General features: G+C 40.4%; 1 protein-coding gene across 3 annotated transcripts in view; it reads left to right on the forward strand.

The window, feature by feature from the left end:
• tmem131 (transmembrane protein 131) overlaps positions 1-22,832 on the forward strand; it is a 217,679-nt gene that overhangs the window by 67,709 nt on the left and 127,138 nt on the right. For all 3 annotated transcript variants that reach the window (XM_068033293.1, XM_068033291.1, XM_068033292.1), the window contains one exon: positions 1,713-1,753. In XM_068033293.1, coding sequence (XP_067889394.1) covers positions 1,725-1,753 — 29 coding nt within the window. In that variant the 5' untranslated portion in view covers positions 1,713-1,724. The remainder of the gene's footprint in view (positions 1-1,712; positions 1,754-22,832) is intronic.

Genomic DNA, 22,832 nt, shown 5'->3' on the forward strand with positions numbered 1-22,832 from the left:
ATCAACACCTTCACTTTAGTTATCTCTTGCCCTGCCCCCTCTTCATTTGCTTAAAACCTAATTACATTTCTAACCTTTGCCAGTTCTGATGAAAGGTCACTGACCTGAAACGCTAACTCTGCTTCTCTCTCCTCAGATGCTGCCAGACTTGCTGAGTATTTCCAGCATTGCTTGTTTCTGTTTCAGATTTCCAGCATCTGCAGTATTTTGCTTTTTTTTGTGTGGTTAATTTTTCCCTTTTTTCCATATTTCCTCTTGGGTCAGGCAACGCTGGCAAAACTGCAATAATTGGCCCACCCTTGGTCGCTAGTGGAGTGGCTGGAGGGCATTCTTGCTTTATAGTGATCTTTCTAGAACTGAGTGACGTGTTGGGCCACGCGGCTTTTAAGAATCACCCATATAATGTACAATTGAAGTTGTATGTAGGCCTACCAGGAAGAGATGGCAGATTCCCTTCCCTGAATGAAGTGTGAACCAGTTTGGGTTTTTATGAAAAACCACCAATTTTTAAGTTAGTTTTTATTTCTGAAGCCTCAAATTGCCAGATGTATTCAATCTCTCAACAATGATGGGATAACTAAGACACTGCTATAACCAAGTATAATCTATATAGTGCTCTCATTGTCTCACCAGTGACTACTTTTGTGACTTGTGAACATAGTTTGTGTTTGGTTCATTTCTAAATTGTTGATTCTTAAGAGTTAAAATAGTAATAGAAAAAGGATTCAAAGGCCCGGAAGCCTGAGCTGTGGGATAAGTTGGTGTCCAGTTTATGGAAGAATCTTGAATTGAGCAGCTTTTGGTGATTTGGGCCAGCTGTTCACATAATGGGACCATGTGCTATATTGTAAATCAGCAAAATTAAATTTACTTAAAGCAGTTGAATTTATATAACATTTAATGTCTCTGAAACATATCAAAGGTCCTATTATAGTGATTTAAACAGTTCTGAATGAGAGGTTGGAGCTTTTTTGGAGATGAGACAGAGGGTTGAGAAGACTGATTTGAATGTAATGGTGAATGACTTAAAACTGCTGTAATTTTCAACTTGCCTATGATCCGCCACCTAGTGCTGTGTCATACTAAGCAGGGAATGTTTGCTATAACCAATATGCACCTTATACCATGAAAATACTTAATCTTCTGAAAACCATTATAATGAAAGTAGAGTGCATGTATTTTTAAAAAAACTTGTCTGTTTATAATCCTACTGAATTTACTTTAATTCAAGGAGGCAAAGATTGTGTGTATTTACATAATATTTTCAATACATTAATCTCATCTGGGGTTTTGGATCGTGAAATAGTCAGTTCTAAGAGGAGCATGTCACAAGAATGCTATTTCTGATTGCTCACACATTGAATTGGTCGCTACAGTTTTATCAAGTAGAAATCAATAGCTGAATATTAGGAGCTGCTGTCCTCCTTGGAGAAGTGCCAGTTCTCCACTCAACATCTCCTCAGACAATTTGGCTGTGATGAACTTGTCAGCTAGGAAAAATGAGGAAGAATCTATTTCTTGCTACCCTGCTTCACTTAACCAAGACCCCAGTGAACCATCTCACTGACCTTGTTTGCAATTCCTTTTTTTTTACATTGAATATCAATTGTTGGCCTGTTTGCCACCATTAATTTGAGAATTCGGCGGTGGGGGTGGTGGTTGCTTTCAGCCATTCTGCAGTTTAGACATTGACTTATTTTGTGTATTTACAGACGGAGTCTGACATGGGCCTCAGTTCATATCAACAGAAATCGTAAGTATCTTGGCTCTTTCTGCCAGACATTGACAAATCCAAGTCAAACAGTAAAAAAAAAAACTTTTTAATTAGAATCCAAATATAATTTCTAGTCATACTATGGCAATGCATTTATTTGTAAACTTGAGGTTTCAGCCATATCTATGTGAAGATCAGAAATTAAGTGCTAGGCAAGTAATGAAGTACTTTGGTAGTGGAAGCCTGAAATTCTGTATTTGAATTAGAAATGTGCCCAGTCAACAAGAGAAAATATTTTCTGATAACTGAGTTTTGTCAGCCTGCCTTCCACCTCGACCCTAACATCCCATCTTATTTTTTGATTTGCCCATTCCCTGCGCGACACCCCTTCTGCCCCCCGCCCCGCCCCAAACCGCGGTTACTGTTGCTCATCAAAGGCTATTTTGAACTGCATTTCATTCCTCCAATAGAAATAATCACCCTGCCACTCTCAACATCCTTCTCTCAGCCACTGCCTGCATTTATCCTCCTGCTGAAGGCTGGCTGATTTCCCCAGGTCTGTGTTCCTATCCTTGATCTCAATTTCCCTATTACAGCCCATGTCTTTTATTTTTCCCCTGCTCCCTTCCCTAGCTCAGGATTCCAGGCAGTCCACCAATCGCCCCTGTAGTGTCTTTCTCCACTGCAACCGCTGTGCCGCCCCCCCCCCCCCCCACCAACTAACTTTTATCCCTCTACTGCCTTCCTGTCACTTCCTCCTTGCCCTTCCCCCAACCCTGATTCACGTGAAAAATTCAACTTTTGTCATGACTACCTTTGGGTGATCCTCTTGGTTAGTTATTGGTTACCTTTGCTAATTCGGTTCTTTCACTGTTGCAGTTAGTAACTTTTCTACGTAGTACCTCTAAAGTTGTTAGAAGTTAAATATGTTCAAAGTTGTTAGAAAAGTCTTAACCAATGTTCTTTAGTGGCATTCCCATTGACCCGTATCCAACATTGTTGCTACATTTTGAGACAAATAATAGGATATAACGTCAGGGGCCTGATTTGCAACTAAGTGACTAGATACTGGAACACCAGTTTGGAATGATGTGTTGAAATGCACATGTTCTTCAATGTGCCTGATAACAGAACTAACTTAGCATGCAATGTGAAGGTATAAGAAAATGTTTTGCAGTCTCTCCTCCTAAGAATTTCCTGCTTTGTGGAAGTTTTATTTGCAAGAATTTAGTTCCTATTTAATCATGGGTTGGTGCAAATGTATAGCTCGGTTGAAGAAATAAACTGAAATACATTGTAATTTACTTTGTCCAGAATATTTCAGATATAAATTTATTCCTCTCTTTAAAAATCTTTTGTATTGGGGAACAAAATTTACTGAAGTTTAAAGAAAGATGAGGGAAAGCACTTTATCCCACTTATTATCTATTTAACATCTTTGCACATTTAACTTTTTAATGCTAAATGGAGGGGGGTGGGTGGGGGGGAGTACCCAAACAGTTAGTTGAGTTGAGTTTTAAACAGATTAGCAGTGGAGTTGGATCTAGGGAGAGAATTTGAGTAAGATTCATGCATTTGAATGGTCGTGTGCCATTGATGGATTCAAGAGGCTGGAGTCGGAAGTGAGGGGGGTGGGGAGGGAAATTCAAGCCTGGATGGGGTTGTATAGATGGGATTGGACAAGGCCATAAGGGATGTAAAGCTGGGGATTCTTAACTTGGGTTTGGCCACAAGGAAGCCACTAAAGGGGTCAGTGAAAACTTGGATGAAGAGCAATCATGAGTTACTGTGGGATTGAGTATTGGACCAGTTTGAGTTTGAAGGTGGAGGATGGGACGCCAGTAGGTAACTGGGTTTGAAGATGGCAAAGGCAAACAGAAAAGATTTAATGAAGTGGGAATGTAGGTGCATAATGTTGTAGAAATTAGATCTTTGTGATGCAGAAGATGTGGGGTTTGAAGCCAATTTGAAGGTTGAACAAGGTACTAAAGGTTATCAAATAGACTTTTTTTTTTTTAGAGATACAGCACTGAAACAGGCCCTTCGGCCCACCGAGTCTGTGCCGACCATCAACCACCCACTTTCAGTCTGTTGGGGGAGGGGGATAGGAAGGAGCCTAGCTCGTGGCAGGGGTGGAATGTAATGGCATCAGTCTTGCCTTTTGAGCTGAAGGAAGGCAAGGTTCATCAGAGAACTGGACATTGGAGAAGCAGTCTGACAATATAAAAGCTTGTGGCGTGGTTGAGATTGGAATCCTATCATCAGTGTACATGAGCTGAATGTATGTCTATGGATGAAGTTGCTGAGGGGCAGCATATAACAAGAAGGGAAACAGCAAAGGATAAACCCTTGGGTAGATTTAAGAGGTAATGGTGCTGCAGCAGGAGGAGTAAGTTCCTAGTGATATTCTGTGCTAGGATTGGTAAGAATGGAGCCATGCAATGAGTTTATTTAAATTCAGTACTTTGCTGATTTTTCTTTTAATACATCCTGGCTGGGGTTCATTTGTGGACAGCACACTATTTGCTAAACCTTGGTACTTCCCATGGAGTAAATCTGGATGTTTTTGGTGCTAACCTACTTTGAAATGTTTGGTTCTGATGAAAGGTCACTGACCTGAAACATTAACTTTGCTTCTCTCTCCACAGATGCTGCCAGACCTGCTGAGTATTTCCAGCACTTTTTGTGTTTATTTCAGATTTCCATCATGTATTTTTGCATTTATTGAAATGTTTGGTAATAGTTTAATCTCAGCGTTGAATGTTCTGAATAATTGTCAGTATGTTCTTAAAATAACATGCACAACAGGCCAGTTTTAAACAGCTTATTGGAAAATCAAAACAGTAATTTATATAGCATTGATAGTCCAAAAGGCCATATGCATTTGAACTTGTTTGTACTTTGTACCATTGGACAAGTTCATCTTTATCAACCCTAGATTGTTCACAATACACCCACATGTGATACAGTAATCTTTTAATGTTTGCTTGCCAACAGTTTGCATTATATTGCTTACTAGTTTTAAGGATGTTAAAATCAGCAAGGCCCTTTTTCTATTTATTTGGATGGTAAATTTGAAGGTATGTTCTCGAACAAATCTTTTTATACAAGGTGAAACATTTGTTATAAATCTCTACGAATAATGTATTGTTTACTGTTTACCAAATGCTCTGTGTGCAGACTAAGTCAGGCACATACTACAGTCAGTAGTCAGAGGATTACATAAATTTTTATATTACCTGTAGGTTTGATGCAGTATTCAAATGTTATGAGAATATAAATAAAATGTAGAATTCCTCTGAATTATTTTAAAACTTAGTAAATCGTATGTTTCCTTGGACTTTAGACTAGTGCCTGAATACAAAGTGTGACTCCACTTTCCAATGCACGCTGTGGAGAGTTGAATGTGTTGAGAGGGTTTCCACTTTTTGTTGAAACTTGAGAATCTATTTTTAAACTGAAAAAGGGTTCCATGGATGCTGGAATCTTGAAGCTGAACTTTAGGTGCTTTTCTTGAAGTTACCAGAAGATTTGGACTGAATGTAAACAAGTTTTACTGGAAGGCACCTGTTTGCAAAGAACCCAGCAGGGTGTTGTGTTTTGACCTGAAGGGATATTTACAAAGAAGTGATAAGCCAGGTTGTATAGATGTCACGCGACTTACCTCGGGAACAGTTTGTTTCATTTTTAACTGTTTAAAAAGGCAGTTGGCTTGGTCTGAAAACTGAAAGAGTTGGAGTTTGCTTATTGATCTGCCAGGCGAAAAGAGATCAGCCAACCAGCCCATCTTGCTCTTGAGAAGCAAATCCTGTATCAAATGTGTTTCCTGTTGCCTCCTTTATTTGAAGAAATCCTGTATGTTTGTAGAAACCTTGCATCTTTGAAGGAACTTTGCATCGAATGTATAAGAATTGAAACCTTTGTTGCTGAACACCTGATGCAAGACCTATGTGAAGCCTTCTGTAGCTGCATCTCTATGAAAACCTACCCAGACTGATCATCAACATCACCTGGAAAGAACTGTTCTTGGAAGATTCCATTGATAGTCGCCTTTGGGACACCACGCCAAAACAAAGGACTTCCTTCCATACTTTTAAGCCTAAGTGGGGTTTTTTAATTCCCTCTATTTCTTTGTAACAGCTGTAAACAAAAATCCCTTTTTCCCATGTGTGTGTTTAAAATAAGGGGCTTTAATATTTCAGTTCGTGTGTATGCTTACTTCATTTATTGGTTAAGGCTTGGTTTGTAATAGTGTAATTTTGTTTAAAGAAACCTGGTTTGTGTGCTTTATTCTGGGGGAAAGTGGACTATATGATTGTTTCGGTAAGTGGGAAAATGTAAATATATGTTGTGACCTGTGGAGAAGTAGGACTGAATTAACAGTGCACTTCTCCTGCTTTGATCTTAACATGTGCATTTTGGAAAATCGTGGACATGTAACACCTGATTTTCTGAGCTTCAAAATCATGGAATGAGAAGGAGGCCATTCAGTCTCTGCCGCCTGTTAGAGTTATCCAAATAATTCCACTCCCCTGCTCTGTCCCCATAGCCCTGCAAATTTTTCCCCTTCAATATTTATCCAGTTCCCTTTTGAAAGTTACCAGCACCATTTTAGGTAGTGTTCTCCAGATCGCAACTCGCTCTGTAGTTTTTTTTTTTCCCCTTGATGTGGCCTCTAGTTCTATTGCCTATTACCTTGTCTGCTGGCAACAGACTCTCCTACTGGATTTTGGGCACCTCTGCAAATTTCCTCCTACTCTAAGGAGAACAATCCAGTTTTCTCTAGTCTCTCATCATAACTGAGTGCCTTGTCCCTGGTCCCATTCTCATAAAATTTTTCTGCACCCTATCCAAGGCCTTGGCATCCTTCCTCAAGTTTCACACCTGGAATTGAACGTATTACTTCAGCTGAGGCCTAATCAGTGTTTTATGAAGATCAACCATAACTTCCTTGCTTCTGTTCTTTTATGCCTCTAATAGTCATGGGTTCCATATGCTTTTTAACAGCCTTCTCAACTTGTCCTGCCACCTTCAAAAATTTGTATGTATACCCCTAGGTCTTTGTTCCAGCATGCTGTTTAAAATTGTACCATTTAGTTTATATTACCTCATTCTTAGCCAAATAAATCACTTCACACTTTGCTGCATTAAGTATCAACTGCCTTGTGTCTGTGCATTTCATCGGTCTATCATCGTTCTCCTGAAGTCTGTTACTATCCTCTTCGCCACATCTGCAAACTTTGTAATTCTGGCCAGTGCACCCAAGTCCTTGCCCTTTTTGATGTGTGTAAATGACAGCAGTCCTAATACTGACTTGTATATCCCTCCAGTGTGTAAACAGCTGTTCACCTCTGCTTTTTGTCCTTTAGCCAATTTCGCTGCAACTGTCCCTTTAATCCCATGGGCTTTAATTTTGATGTATAAAATAATTGTGGTTCTTGTGATATGCCTTTTGGAAGTCCATATGCATGACATCAATTCCACTACCCTCATCAACCCTCTCCATTACTTCATCAATCGAGTTAGTCAAATGCGATTTGCATTTAACAATCCATCCGACTTTTCCTACAGAACAACAATGGCTACAGTTCAAGAGTACTTCATTGGTTGTGAAGTGCTTTGAGACGTCTGGTGGTTGTGTAATGAGTGCTATATAAAAGCAAGCCTTTTTTCTTTTTCACTTATTAGCCCATACTTTTCCAAGTGTCAGTTAATTTTTTCCAGGATAATTGTCTCAGTTTCAACACCACTGTTAGGCTGGCCAGCCTGTTATTGCCAGGTTTAACCCCCTCTCTTTTTTTGAGCAGGTTTTTTTTTTGAACGTTCCTCTGGCACCATTCCCATATTGAAAGAGGATTGGACGATTGTGGCCAAACCTCTTTCACCCCGCTCTCCCTCTCCCGCTCGCGCCCTCTCTCTCTCCCTCTCCAAATTAGGATGCATCACATCTGCACTGTCTTTTTTACTTTGAGCACCGTCGACCTTTTTTTAAAAAAAAAAAATCTTATTCAATATTATTACCTGCTCCTCTACTGCTTCATTGGCAACATCATCTGTAGTGTAGATGGCTGCAAACTATTCATTTAGTACATCAGCCATGCTTCACCGTTTCCTTTTTGGTCCCTAATTGCCCCACCTTTCCTTGGACTGTCTTTTTACTATTCGTTTCTGAAAGACTTCTGGGTTCCCTTTTAAGATCTGCTCTAACTTTCTGTATTCAGCTTGGTCCTCAACTGTATTAGCAACTTTTATATTTGTTATAAGCCTTTTTTTCTGTCCAATTGTATTATTTTTAGTCATTCAGGCAGCTCTAGCTTTTGATGGACATCCTTTTCCCCTTGTAATGTATCTACCCAAACCATCTCCACTTTTGAAGGCCTCGCATTTTTCGTTTACTGTTTTTTGAATTCAGTCCACCTAGGCCAGATCCATTTGAATGAAATAGCTGGAAAGTCGTAGGCTGGACAGCCCTATTTCTGCAATACAACTCCCTGGGCATTCTCTTTCCCACTAGGAATTGTCCCTACAAATATTTTACCCCTATTGATCTAAAGATAGATGTGGTTATTCAGGTGACTAATGTGTAAGACATGATGAGACTGGTTAGACATATTCTAAAGCTAAAATTTTAATAGCTTGCATATTTGACCAAAGGGCAACCTTTAATACCCAAATAACTGTCCCATTGTTTTCTATCTGCTGTGCATATTTTTTGTTCTACTTTTTGCTTTAATCTAATTGTTTCCAGTCTTTTTTTTTATCCCCCTCCCCTACTGCTCATTGTATATCATCCCTGCCAGAGATGACAAGCAGCCAAGCTGATCTCCCATATCTAGCTAGTACACAGTGGCGAATATGCATGAATAGCCTGGAATTTAATTGGTCAACAGTAACCTCCATTTGATATCAACCCACCTGATGTAGCCCTTTTCTATGTTCAGACCTCCATAGCATTGCAAGAAGCATCAGGAGTGAACTTGCAGCATATTGGAGTTCCCAATATATTCTCCTAAAATACAAGGCGGATAAGATATAGCTTGCTAAAGTCTAGTGATTTTTTTTTTTTTCTCCCCACCCTCCACCAAAAAGTCCATTTGAATTTTATTGTACGATATTCCTGTTGAATATTATATTTCAAATATTGAAGGACCGCTATGTGTATCCCTGTTTTTTGTTTTGTTGTTGATTCCTTATTAAGTTGCGTTATTTCTTCTACAGGGCTGTATTAAATGCTACGCTTGTTAATTGAGGTCCTGTCAGACTGTTATTTCGCATGATTGTTTATATAATCGTGAAGAAACTAGTGTATTTTATATTCACTTAATTACTAGTGTTGCTGGATTTGACTGACTTGGTAGTAGTTGCAGCATATGAATTGAGTTTAATGTGCCATGTTAGATATATTTGACCCAATGGGACTTGTCCTGGGGAAGATAATGTTGTGTAGAGAGAAAAATGCATCCATACAACAATTTTCTCAAATTATCGGGCAGCAGCATTTTAAAGAGAGATAGGGAAATGGCAGTATGTAACAGACACTTCCTATTTGTCTGACTTTCAAGTGGTGCAGTAAGTTTTCTCACTTGGTTTCATTTGTGTTAAATTACAGAGAAGCATTTATATGGTTGCTCATTTTATTTGGGAAGCTTGTGATGAGCTGAACCGAGTAACAAAGGAGTGAAATATTGGCAATGCACTATTTTTGTCTTGAGTAAACACTCTCTCCACTTCTGAAAACAAATCCAAATAACGTAAGTCATTCATGCTAGTACAGGCTGAATGAATGTGTTGATGAGCAGGATGTTATCTACCTATGTAGTAGTGAATGTAAAAGGAAAATCTGTTCCTTTTGCTAACATGAGAATTTGGTAAATAATGCAGCTATGGATTCCTGGATTGTGAACTAAAGTAGTTGAAATGACAGTAACCACAGATCAGAATTGAGAGCTGTCTGTGTTGTAGATAAACTCTGGCATTTTAATACTTTTTTTTACATTGCTGTCCTTATCCATGGGTGTTTGTCTTGCTGTTTTCGTTCTTTTGGCAGAACTTGTCAGGAGTAGCAGAATCGATGGCAGTCATTGTGGTGTCTCAGCTTGCTCGATTGCCTTGGGGGGGGTCAGAGAAATGTCATAGTAGTTTACCTAAATTGGTCTATTTGTTTTGTAATTCATCTCTCTTTGCAGTTCCCTTTAAAGTGGTTTTATTTTCCACAGTTCAGAAATCACCTGCAAAATTAAAATATAGGTTGGAAACTGAGTTTTTAGGAATGTACCTTTTTTTCCAGACACCAGTACTGTGGAATGTTGACTGCCTCCTAAACTGAACTTTTTAAGGTGGTGCTTAACAAATCAGGGGGTCTTAATTGTCACCTAACCCAAACGTGCTTCCCCTGTATTTTTTGTATGTTTTAGATTGAAAATGTAAGCAGATTACGCCCATGACCACTCTATTTGGACAGATGCCTCCATTTATGAGCTACTTTTAAAAGTTTTCAATTGCGTTTCAAGTTTTCTTTTTTGGTATTGAGATGTTACATCTCATCAGTGACAAACATCTGTAGGTTTGTGTCAACTTAGACTGCAATGAACATGATTTTCTGAGGGATTTGACATAAAACTAACTACCTAACCCTTGAATTTTCTGTATGCTTCTGCATTCTTTTCTGGATATGTGAGTGCTTGTTATTAACACTGATGCAATTTGCTCATGTCAAACTCAAAAGCTGTAGAATTCAGTTTGTCAGACGTGGGAATTAAAATTTGCAGGCAGTGCAGGTGTTTACAAAATAGAGGAGTACATTTCAAGAGTTGCTAGTGGATTCTGTAATGGACAAAGTTTATTCCACATCCTAGCCACTCTGAAATAGACTCTTCCCTTGTGATTAAGTATTTGTGCTATTGCATAGCTAACCAGTTTCTTTTTTTTAATAAGTGAAGCCGGTTTTCATGTCTCAACCAATGTTCCTTCTAATTTTTTTTTGGTGTGCATGGGCAATTTGTTTAAATAGGTGGCCCTACTTAAATTTTCTTGCATGGCTGTGCACGCACAGTAATGTAAAGGGACGGGTTTGTGCTTGGCCTGCACGGACGTGTTTGGGTTGCTGTGTGGCCATGCGGCTCAGAGGGAACATTGCTCTGAACGTGGAAAAGGATTCCAATCCTCTTGCTCATCAAACTCTTATTCAGAGAGAAATCACAATGATTGGCATGACAGTTTCCTGAATTCCCAATTTTTTTTTCAGCCCCAAATTTCTCCACTGCATTTAAATTGCATATCAAAAATGCTACTTTTTAAGTGTTCTATTTTTTCTACATCTTTTGGCTTGATGGCTTTTTTCTTTAAGAACCAAAAGCAAGCATCAGAGTCCTTTTTTTTTTTTAGAGCTGATTGCCATTTGAAAATGGCATAGAATGGGTGGCGCAGTGGTTAGCACAGCAGTCTCACAGCTCCAGGGACCCGGGTTCGATTCTGGATACTGCCTGTGCGGAGTTTGCAAGTTCTCCCTGTGTCTGCATGGGTTTTTGCCGGGTGCTCCGGTTTCCTCCCACATCCAAAAGACTTGCAGGTGATGGGTAAATTGGCCGTTGTAAATTGCCCCTAGTATAGGGAGGTGATGGGGAATATGGGATTACTGTAGGGTTAGTATAAATGGGTGGTTGTTGGTCGGCACAGACTCGGTGGGCCGAAGGGCCTGTTTCAGTGCTGTATCTCTAAATAAAAAATAAAAAAGTTATAGGCAGAGTAAACCTATTTTCTATCTTGGATCAGTTCATTCAACTAGTGTCCTTGCTTGCAGGGAATCATCTGTCAGAATATTTTATAATTATTGCTTGGTATTACACAATCCATGCCAGTGTGTAGCAGGAGTGAAAGTCTAGGATACTGGACTGTTAGAAACCTAAACACTATGAAAAGGTAACTAGTGTTCTGGTATTGGTTAAAATATTGGGGCATTTGAAAGTATGGTGTGAGGTAACAAAGATGAAAGATGAGGGTAAAATTTGCAACTAAAGGTGGTGACATATATTAATACATTCATGATAAAGGAAAGATTCGCAAGGGAATATGAAGAAGTTGGGAAAGAAGCCAAAAAAAATTAGGAAAACAAAGCAAAACTACAAAATTTAAACTAAGGAATATTTTTAAAAAAAAGAGTATTCTACGAACACTGATACCAAGAAAAATCAAGATAGGGAATTCTGAGATGCACAAGTGAAACTTGAGTAAAGACAATGAAATGGCAGAAATACTGGAGTTATTTTTGCCTCCGTATTTACCAGGGCACTAAGGTGAGCATGACCGTAAAGATCTTTTTTAAAAAAAGAGATTTAAGATAGCAAGGGGGGCAATAATTCAAAAAAACTATACAACCTTCGAGGAGCTAAAAAAGAACTGGTCTGGATGGATTGCATTGCATACATTAAAAGTTAGAGGTAGAGGTGCTATTAAATATGTGACAATCCATTAGAAAAATGAATAGTGCCGGAGGACTGATGGGCAGACTAAAACTATATTTTAAAAAGGGAGATTCTACAAGTTCAGGGAACTGTAGATCAGCTTAACATTGGGGGTAGGAAAGATGATGGAATCTTTACTCAAGATTTGTTTTATTCTTTTGTGGGATATGAATGTTGTTGGCAAGGCTAGCATTGTTGCCCATCCATAATTGACCTTTAGAAGGTGGTGGTGAGTCACCTTCTTGAACCGCTGCAATCTGTCTGGCGTACCTACTGTTAGGGAGGGAGTTCCAGGTTTTTGGCCCAGCGACAGTGAAGGATTGGTGATTATAGTTCCAAGTCAGACTGGTGTGTGGCTGAAGGGGAACTTGCAACTGATGGTGTTCCCATGCATCTGCTGTCCTTGTCCTTCTAGGTGTTAGAGGTATTGGGTTTGGAAGTTGCTGTCCAAGGAGGCTTGGCGAGGTGCTGCAGTGCATCATGTATATAGTACACAGTGCTGCCACTGTGCACTGGTGGTGAAGGGAGTGAATGTTTGTTTATGGTGGTACATAGGGTGGTGATCAAGTGGGCTGCTTTATCCTGGATGGTGTGGAGCTGAAGTGTTGGAGCTGCCCTCATCCAGACAAGGGAGAATATTCCATCACACTCCAAACTTGTGCCTTGTAGATGGTGGACAGGCTTTGGGGAGCCAAGAGGTAAGTTACTCACTACAGAATTCCTGGCCTCTGACCTGCTCTTGTAGCCACAGTATTTATATGGCTGGTGGAATTAAGTTTCTGGTCAGTGGTAACCCCCCAGGATGTTGGAGGATTCAGTGATTGTAATGTCGTTGAATGTCAACAGGAAATGGTTAGATTCTCTTGTTAGAGATGGTGATTGCCCGCCACCTTGTGTGGCATGAATGTTAATTGAAAGAAATCTATAAACTGACTATAGTATATAGTCTGCACTGATTTCAAAATGGATGGTTATGCTTGACCAAAAGATGAGACATGGGTAATCTTCTTTGGCCTCCTTGTCTCGAGAGACAATGGGTAAGCGCCTGGAAGTGGTCAGTGGTTTGTGGAGCAGCGCCTGGAGTGGCTATAAAGGCCAATTCCAGAGTGACAGACTCTTGCACAGGTGCTGCAGAAAAATTTGTTTGTCGGGGTTGTTACACAGTTGGCTCTCCCCTTGCGCTTCTGTCTTTTTTCCTGCCAACTGCTAAGTCTCTTCGACTTGCCACACTTTAGCCCCGCCTTTATGGCTGCCCGTCAGCTCTGGCGATTGCTGGCAACTAACTCCCACGACTTGTGATCAATGTCACAGGACTTCATGTCGCGTTTGCAGACGTCTTTATAGCGGAGACATGGACGGCCGGTGGGTCTGATACCAGTGGCGAGCTTGCTGTACAATGTGTCTTTGGGGATCCTGCCATCTTCCATGCGGCTCACATGGCCAAGCCATCTCAAGCGCCGCTGACTCAGTAGTGTGTATAAGCTGGGGATGTTGGCCACCTTGAGGACTTCTGTGTTGGAGATACGGTCCTGCCACCTGATGCCAAGTATTCTCCGGAGGCAGCGAAGATGGAATGAATTGAGACGTCGCTCTTGGCTGACATTAGTTGTCCAGGCCTCGCTGCCATAGAGCAAGGTACTGAGGACACAGGCTTGATACACTCGGACTTTTGTGTTCCGTGTCAGTGCGCCATTTTCCCACACTCTCGCTTGGCCAGTCTGGGCATAGCAGTGGAAGCCTTTCCCATGCGCTTGTTGATTTCTGCATCTAGAGACAGGTTACTGGTGATAGTTAAGCCTAGGTAGGTGAACTCTTGAACCAGTTCCAGAGCGTGGTCACCGATATTGATGGATGGAGCATTTCTGATGTCCTGTCCCATGATCGATTTCTTGAGGCTGATGGTTAGGCCAAATTCATTGCAGGCAACTGCAAGCCTGTCGATGAGACTCTGCAGACACTCTTCAGTGAGATGTTAAAGCAGCGTCGTCAGCAAAGAGGAGTTCCCTGATGAGGACTTTCCGTGCTTTGGTCTTTGCTCTTAGACGGGCAAGGTTGAACAAACTGCCCCCTGATCTTGTGTGGAAGAAAATTCCTTCTTAAGACTTGAATGCATGTGAGAGCAGCAGGGAGAAGAAAATCCCAAACAGTGTAGGTGCGAGAACGCAGCCCTATTTCACGCCACTCAGCATAGGAAAGGGGTCTGATGAGGTGCCGCTATGCTGAATTGTGCCTTTCATATTTTCGTGGAATGATGTGATTTTACTTAGTCGCTTTGGTGGACATCCGATCTTTTCTAGTAGTCTGAAGAGACCATGTCTGCTGACGAGGTCAACGGCTTTGGTGAGATCAATGAAAGACATGGGTAATGCAGTAGGTGTAATATATTTAGACCGTTAAGTTACCACATGGTAGGTGCATGACGGTCAATGCATGTGGAGTCAGGACAGGTAACAGAATGGATAGCAATCTGAGTATAGCACAGAAAATAGTTTGTGCGTGTTAAGGGTAGCGACTCAGACTGGCTAAAGGTGGGAAGTGGCAATCCAAATGGATCTGTGCTGGGACCACTGTTGACAATTTATATCATTGATTTGGACTCTGGAATTGGGAAGAACAAATTTTCAGGTGACGCCAAGTTGGGATTATAGTTAATAGAAAAGAATGTGACAAATACAAGATATTAATAAACTTGCATAATGGGCATGTAATTGGCAAATGAATTTCAATAGTGGTAAGTGTCAGGTGCATTTTGGTAGGAATCGCAGAATAATAGTGCAGAAGAGGCCCTTCGACCCATCGAGTCTGCACCGATGCATTAAAGATACCTGACCTGTCTGCCTAATCAGTAAGTTCACGGATGACACAAAGATTGGCCGAGCGGTTAACAGTGAGGTGGAGTGTCTTAGGTTACAGGAAGACATAGACGGGATGGTCAAATGGGCAGAAAAGTGGCAGCTGGAATTTAATGCTGAAAAGTGTGAGGTGATACGCTTTGGAAGGAGCAATGTGACACGGAAGTATTCAATGAATGGCCGGACACTGGGAAGTTCTGAGGAACAAAGGGACCTTGGCGTGTTTGTCCATAGATCTCTGAAGGCAGAAGGGCAGGTTAATAGGGTGGTGAAAAAGGCATATGGGACACTTGCCTTTATCAATCGAGGCATAGATTACAAAAGCAGGGAGGTCATGTTGGAGTTGTACAGAACTTTGGTAAGGCCACAGCTGGAGTACTGTGTGCAATTCTGGTCGCCACATTATAGGAAGGATGTGATTGCATTGGAGGGGGTGCAGAGGCGATTCACCAGGTTGTTGCCTGGGATGCTTCATTTAAGCTATGAAGAGAGGTTGGATCAGCTTGGGTTGTTTTAGCTGGAGCAGAGAAGACTGAGGGGTGACCTGATCGAGGTGTACAAGATTATGAGGGGCATGGACAGGGTGGATAGGAAGCAGCTGTTCCCCTTAGTTGAAGGGTCAGTTATGAGGGGTCACAAGTTTAAGGTGAGGGGTGGGAGGTTTAAGGGAGATTTGAGGAAGAACTTTTTACCCAGAGGGTGGTGACTGTCTGGAATACCCTGCCTGGGAGGGGGGTAGAGGCAGGTTGCCTCACTTCCTTTAAAAAGTACCTGGATGAGCACTTGGCACGTCATAACATTGAAGGCTATGGGCCAAGTGCTGGCAAATGGGATTAGGTAGACAGGTCAGGTGTTTTAATGCATTGGTGCAGACTTGATGGGCCGAAGGGTCTCCTGCACTGTATTATTCTGTGATTCTGTGATCTTTGGATCCAGTCAGGAGTTTGAACACCACTCTTGTCTGTCCTCTTTGTGAAGTGAGCCAAAAAAAACCCCCCTCTGCAATCAACAACACAACTTGTATTTTATATAGCACCTTTTAATGCAATGAGATGTCCCAGGGCACTTCACAACAATATGAAACTAAATGACACCAAACCACATGAAATATTGGGGCAGATTACCAAAAGCTTGGTCAAAAAGATAGGTTTTAAGGAGCATCTTTATAGGAGGGAAGTGGTGTAGGGACGGTATTCCAGAGCTTCGAGCCTAGGCAGCTAAAGGTGTGGCCACCAATGGTGGAGTAATTAAAATCAGGGATGCTCAAGAGGCCAGAGTTAGAGGAGTGCAAATATGAGGGTTGAGGTTGGAGATTACAAGGATAGGGAAGGGTGAGGCCATGGAGGGATTTGAAAACAGAATTTTAACTTTGAGATGTTGCTTGATTGGGAGCTAGTGTATGTCAGCGAACACAGCAGTGATAGGTGAACGGGACTTGGTGCAAGTTACGACATGGGTAACAGAGTTTGGATGGCCTCAAGTTTTGCAGAGGGTAGAATGTGAGAAGCAGCAAGGAGTACATTGGAATAGTCTAGAGGTAACTAAGGCATGATTGAGGGTTTCAGCAGCGGATGAGCTGAGACGGGTGAAGTCAGGCGATGTTATAGAGATGAAAATAGCCGGTCTTTGTCATGGTGCTTATGTGATCGGAAGCTCATCTCTGGGTCAAATCTGACACCGAAGTTGCAAGCAGACTGCTTTAGTCTCACTTGCCAAGGAGAGGAATGGAGTCAGTAACTAGGGACTGAAGTTTGGAGTGGGGACTGAAAACAATGGCTTTGTCTTCCTGATATTTAATTCGAGGAAACTTGCTCATCCATAAGCAGTTTAATAGTTCAACAGTGGAGGGGTTGAGAGGGGTAGTGGTGGTGAAGTAGTGCTGGGTGTCATCAGTGTACTATGCTTTTGGGTGATGTCGCTGAGGGGCAGCATGTATGTGAGAAGTAGGAGAGGACCAAGGATAGATCTTTAAGGGGCACTTGAGATAACGGTGCAGAAGTAGGAAGAGAAGCCATTGCAAGTGGTACTCTGATAAAGTAGTTTATCTGGTTGGTGTACTGCATTGTTTGTGTATTCTACCACTTGTGCAAGTGCCATGTTTTCTTGCGTTGTCGTTTTTTTTCCCCCTTTGAAGAACTCCATTCAAAAGAATTCAAGGTACAGATAAGATGACATCAAGTATGTGGTGTCCGTGGATGAGACTGCAAATATATCTGTGGTTTCTGGCAACCATCAAATATAATATTGATTCATCCAAATTCAGATTTTACTGTACCCTCTTGAGTTGAACTTGTTGGCTGGTGCTTCATTATTGATGTTTGATAGTATAATATGTTAGAAGGCGTATCTGTGGCTCAGTGAATAAATGTGATGCAAGTCCTGCAAACTAAAAGTTTGTTTAATTTCAAATGGGTCGCATACTATATTATTCCACTATAGTTTACTGTATCAAATGACAAGGAGTTTAGAGCAGAGAGGTACAAAAATTGGTGTTCATTTAAAATCAAATCCATTTTAGCAATCTGAACTGGTTTGCTAGGGATTGATGGTTGACAGAGTAAGGAGATTCATCTATAAATAATCTAATTTGGTAATGAGATTAGGAGTGCTTACAGACAATAAGTGCCTGTTCTTTTTAGCAATTCCCCATTATTGGTCTATAAGCAGGCCATAAGATCAGAGTTCATAAACCCTGAATTTCCACCGGTTCTCCCACAGAAGTTATGGTATGAGTTGGAAGTTAGGACGTAAACAGCTGATTTTAGCCATTTATGGATTCTCTGAATCCATAGTGAAATTATAGCTGTGTCCAAGTTGTATAACGTGACTATGGTATTGAGACTACACAAGTGCTTTATAACAGTCCAATAATGGCAGTTAAAGGGCAGAAGGGGTTAGCTTATTTAGCTAGAGTTTGAAGGGACAAGCTTAAAGTAATTTTATGTTAATCTTTCAAAATACTTTGAACATCAAGTAATATTTAATCATGGGTATCAAACTGGTCTGCTCGGCATTTTTAACCTTCCAATCAGCTGGTTCATAGCTATTTCATAAGACTTGCCAAACCACAATAGCTAATAAATTAGTCACCATGCTGCCCAAAGGAAAGTTATTGTTGACAACTGAAAAGTGGCAAATGGGGATTGGTTGTTTCAGGTGGGATGTTCTAACAGCAGAAATATTTCAACAATGTGCTTTAATTGCAGTGCAAGAAAAATGATCATAGATATCTAGCAGTAGGCTTCAAGGCAGTAATTCAAGTGGTCCTGTTGGCATTCCAAATGAGTTTTGCTTTTGTGATGACTGTCAGAAGAATTCATGCTGATGAACCATTTTGTACTGTAACTTTGAACTATTTTAATGTGTGTACATCATGGGGGCAACCTGATTTAGATGAAAGATAGTAATGGTGCCGCGAAATATTAAATGTATTTTGAAGTATATTGGATCAAGAGTCGCTTAAAAGCTGAGTGAGTAATTGAGTCTGAGACCAAAGAAGTTGGGTTTCATCTTCTGTTGTCTGGTCTAGAGTGGAGAGATTGTAGGGATCCTAGAAAATGGCTATAGCATCTCTTGATCGGGGGTGGTGGGGCAATTGAGGAAACCTGTTTCACTATCCATGCAAGAAGCACATTTTTGGATAACCAATGTGACTATAATGTGATTATCTTTTGGTGGCTCTTGCAAGTTGAACAGATTGCCAGCAGATATCAGAGTTCAAAGGTGAATAATCACTTAAACAAGGTACCAGAATGCACCAAGTAGCCTTGCATCTCTGCCTTCAGGAAAGATGAGCAAGTTGGATTTTCATTAGAACATGTGTTGGAGGGGGGCATGTAGTGGGGTAGAAAAACACTAGACATGCGTTTTATTATATCTGCTGCCAGCCTGTTTTTTGCTTTGTGACTGCATGGCCTGAAGCTCTGGAATTCTCCCTACAAACTTCTTGGTCTCTGTGCCTTGCTACTCCAAGATGTGGGTTAAATCCTACCTCTTTGACCAAGCGTTTAGTTACCTGTCCTGATGTCAGCCTTTGCTTCGGTGTCAGTTTTGTTTCCTGTAATTTAAGTTTCTGTGACGTCTCTTGGGGTGTTTTGCTAGTTAATGCTAGTTGCAGTTGTTTCATCACCTTACTTGAAGAGATTGATTTTTGAATCATAGCTAAATAAATGCCTTATGGTGTGGATGATGGTATGACCATCTCGCCCCCACCCCCCCTTGCCTTCTCCAGTTTTCAAGTTGAGTATTCCAGATCCCAACAGGGAGAACATTTCTCCATCTCCTCTCTAGATTGTTTATCAATGGTTTTGAATCCATGATCTCCAGATATTGACCCATTCTATCAGAACCTCTCATCTTGAAAACCTTTTATTAGGTTACCTCTTAACCTTCTCTGTTCCAAGAAGAACACTTCTAACCGTTCCAACTTCTCATAACCAACATTCCTTATCCATGGTAACATCCTAGCAAACCTCCTCTGTATCCTTTCTAAAGGGTTTTATGTCTTTCCTGAAGTATGGTGCTCAGAATTGTCCACAATACTCTAGCTGAGGCCTAACCATTGATGTATGAAGTTCTTTCATTTTCTTGTTTTTATCCTATTCCTCTATTTATAAACCCAAATAACCGTATGGTTTTTTTATCAATCAACTTGCTATTGATAAAATACTAAACATAGAATAGAAATTATTGTCATATGGTCAGATTTAATCAGGACTTTCCCTTTATTTTGCATTTATTCTTGTAATTCCTAAGTCAGGCCTAAAATCTGTCTTTATTTACACTGATAGTTACAAAATCAGTTGGCTTTGTGAGAATGACCCTGCAGAGTTCTAAATAGTATTCACTATGTTCTTGGAGAAAAGAAACTACAAATCTGTTAGAAAAATTTTTACTCTCTGGAAAATGCTTTGCCAACACTGTATACTCATCAATCTGAGATATTCTATCTGTAAGCAGTGAGGGTTACTAAATAAGATTGTTGTACTTGTATCGTGCATGTAAATTAGTCTTTAAATCTAATTATGCCCAAATTACTAGTTGGGGATGTATTTTTAAAAAAAGTGTCAATTCCGAAAGTGTGGTTTGTAGGGAAATTTTGATTAACTGTATTTTATGCACAAATTGCAAGTTGTTCTGGAGCTGTTAGTCCAAGCATTGTTCCCTAGTTGCAGCTTTAAGTCTCAATTCTGGTTGGCATTTCAGTCCATGGTCCTGCCCACTAGCTAAAAAGTCAGAGGCGAGCCTGCCTCCACTGGGCCTGAGAGCCACGCCAAGATTTTACATTGGCCTTGGGTAGGACTTCCACCTATCTGAGACAGGAAGTCCAGCCTCCAAGAGTTGCCAGCCAGTTAGCGGGCCAGCATCTCAGTCCCAGCAGTGCCACCGGGAGCAAGAGGGACGCTGGCCCAGAAACACAGTAAGTGTGTGGGACCCCTCTAGGGACAACTGTCTGGGCCCTGGTGAGACAAGGGGGTGTTGGTTGGTGGGTGGGCGAAATGTTGTACAGTTGGGGGCAGTTGGGCCATGGGGCACAGGGGAACCAATCATTATGCTAAATCATTATAAAAACACTGGTTAGGTTCTGACTGGAGTATTGTAGCCAATTCTGGGGACCCACACTTTAGGAAGGGTAATTAAGGCCTTTTAAGAGGGTGCAGAGGAGATTTACTGGAATGATAACAGGGATGTGGAGAGACTCAAAGCTGGGATTGTTCTCCTTGAAGCAGAGATGGTAAAGAAGATTTGATGTGTTCCAAATCGTGAAAGGTTTTGATGGAATAAATGAGAAACTGTTTCTTATGACTGAAGGGTCAGTAACCAGATGGCACGGATTTAAAGTAATTGGCAAAAGAACCCAAGGTGACACGTAGAGGGAAAAAATTGCACTGAGTTTTGATCTGGAATGCACTGCCTGGAATGGTGGAAGCAGATTCAATAGGAATTCAATAAATACTTGAAGGTGGAAAAGTGGGTCTTGGGGCTAATTGGATGACTAAGTATCAGTACAAACACATTTGCCAGAGTTCTCTTATGTTGATCATTCTGTGATTCTATTTGAATGAACAAGCTAGTGGATTTTTTTTTATCACACTGAATGCAAATTATCCACAACTGTTCTACAAATACTTTGGCATTAGTAAAGTGACAGACACAGACAATTAAACTATCTTAAAATTGTAGCCTCATTCAGAGGAAATTTCTTGTACATGAGATTCCATTGTTTATCCCAATTGCTACTTTTGGGGTAGATTCAGCAAAATTGTGATCTTGGCAGAAATCAGTTTCTTTTTAAAGCAGGTTAGTCCTCATACATCCTCCATGCCTGCCAGTTTGAATTTTGATGTGTGGGGAAAATTAGTGAGCGTTGATCATCTATTTATTAACCATCTGCAAAGATGTACAGAGCAGTGAAAGCACATTTTAGATTTTCTTTGTTCACCTTTTTAGATTTTTTTAAACATTAGAATTCTACTTTGTACAAATCACACAAGCCTCAAGTTCTGAATTTCCTTTGCGTATGTTAAAAGAGCACCAGTTCTAACACAACTCAACTCATTTTGTTAAATTGAATATTTTTTTTAAAAATGCAGAAAAGTTGAGATGCACCTGAACAGTTTTTTAAAAAAAAATTCTTATTCCCCAGATCGCTTGTGGTCATATTGAAGATATGCTACGTTTGACCTTAAACGTTTAAAAAAGGCTTTTTGTCACTAGTTTGCATAGGCACTGAAACCCAGGTTGCTGCAAAGCAGATGTTTTGTGTACTTTGGAAAAATAGAAACTACTGAAAGTAGCTTTTAAATTAGCTGTAATCTTTAAAGTAATCATTGCATGTAACTTCTAAGTGTGATTCAGCTTGCAGATGTCCTTTTTGGGAAGTAGTGAAAGTTTGAATGTATAACACCTGTTGCACTGAAAATAATTTAAAATCTTTTTTTGAACCATTGAGGGCACAATGTATAGTCTAAATTATGTATTTAGACCTGAGATTGAAATTTCAAGTGGATTGAAGTTACAGATCGATACCAAAAAGTGTTGACTGCTAACAAATGATTTAATTTTTATTGTTTTATTGGTTGGGTTTTGAAGAGACCTAGTTTTTATCCCAAAGTAATTGCCTGATGCAACTATTTGTGTGATTTGCAGTGGCCCTAAATGATACTGTTGTCTCCATATACTTCAGCTTCACAAACATAATTGCAGTGAATATAAACACCATGTAATGAGCATGGCTGGGTGTTTGTGCAAAGGTGTTCCTTGATTGTCTTCAATTGAAAGATTTTATCCAGTCAAAGACAGCTTTCATTTTAAATTTAAAAGGATTTAAATTTCCAGGACTTGAGTTTTTGTTGGGGGGGGGTGGGGAAGAATTCAATCCTAAGGTTTTTCATGGTAAATCCTAATGCTGGTTCACAATTCTGTTTCTGATTGTTTTTCTAGTAGACTGATGCTACTTGTATGAAGCAAATTATGGTAAGCCTTATATTTTAGGGTAAAATGCAATTAATGCCTGCAAAAGGTGTCTCAGACGCAAAATTAAACCAAGGTCTTGTCTGTCTGTTCAAGTGAATGCCAAAGATCTTTTGACCTATTTCAATAAAAGTTGAAATTTTCCCCTTGAGTTGTCCACATTCCTCCCTCAAAGCAAAATTATCTGGTCATTATCCCATTGCTGTTTGAGGGCTTTTGCTGTGCGCAAATTGCTTGCTGCATTTCTTGCGTTACAACAGTGACTACGCTTCAAAAGTACTACTTGGCTGTGAAGTGCTTTGAGACGTCCGGTGGTTGTGAAAGGTGCTATAT

The sequence above is a fragment of the Heterodontus francisci genome, chromosome 6 (assembly GCF_036365525.1).
Source record: "Heterodontus francisci isolate sHetFra1 chromosome 6, sHetFra1.hap1, whole genome shotgun sequence".
Classification (NCBI taxonomy): domain Eukaryota; kingdom Metazoa; phylum Chordata; class Chondrichthyes; order Heterodontiformes; family Heterodontidae; genus Heterodontus; species Heterodontus francisci.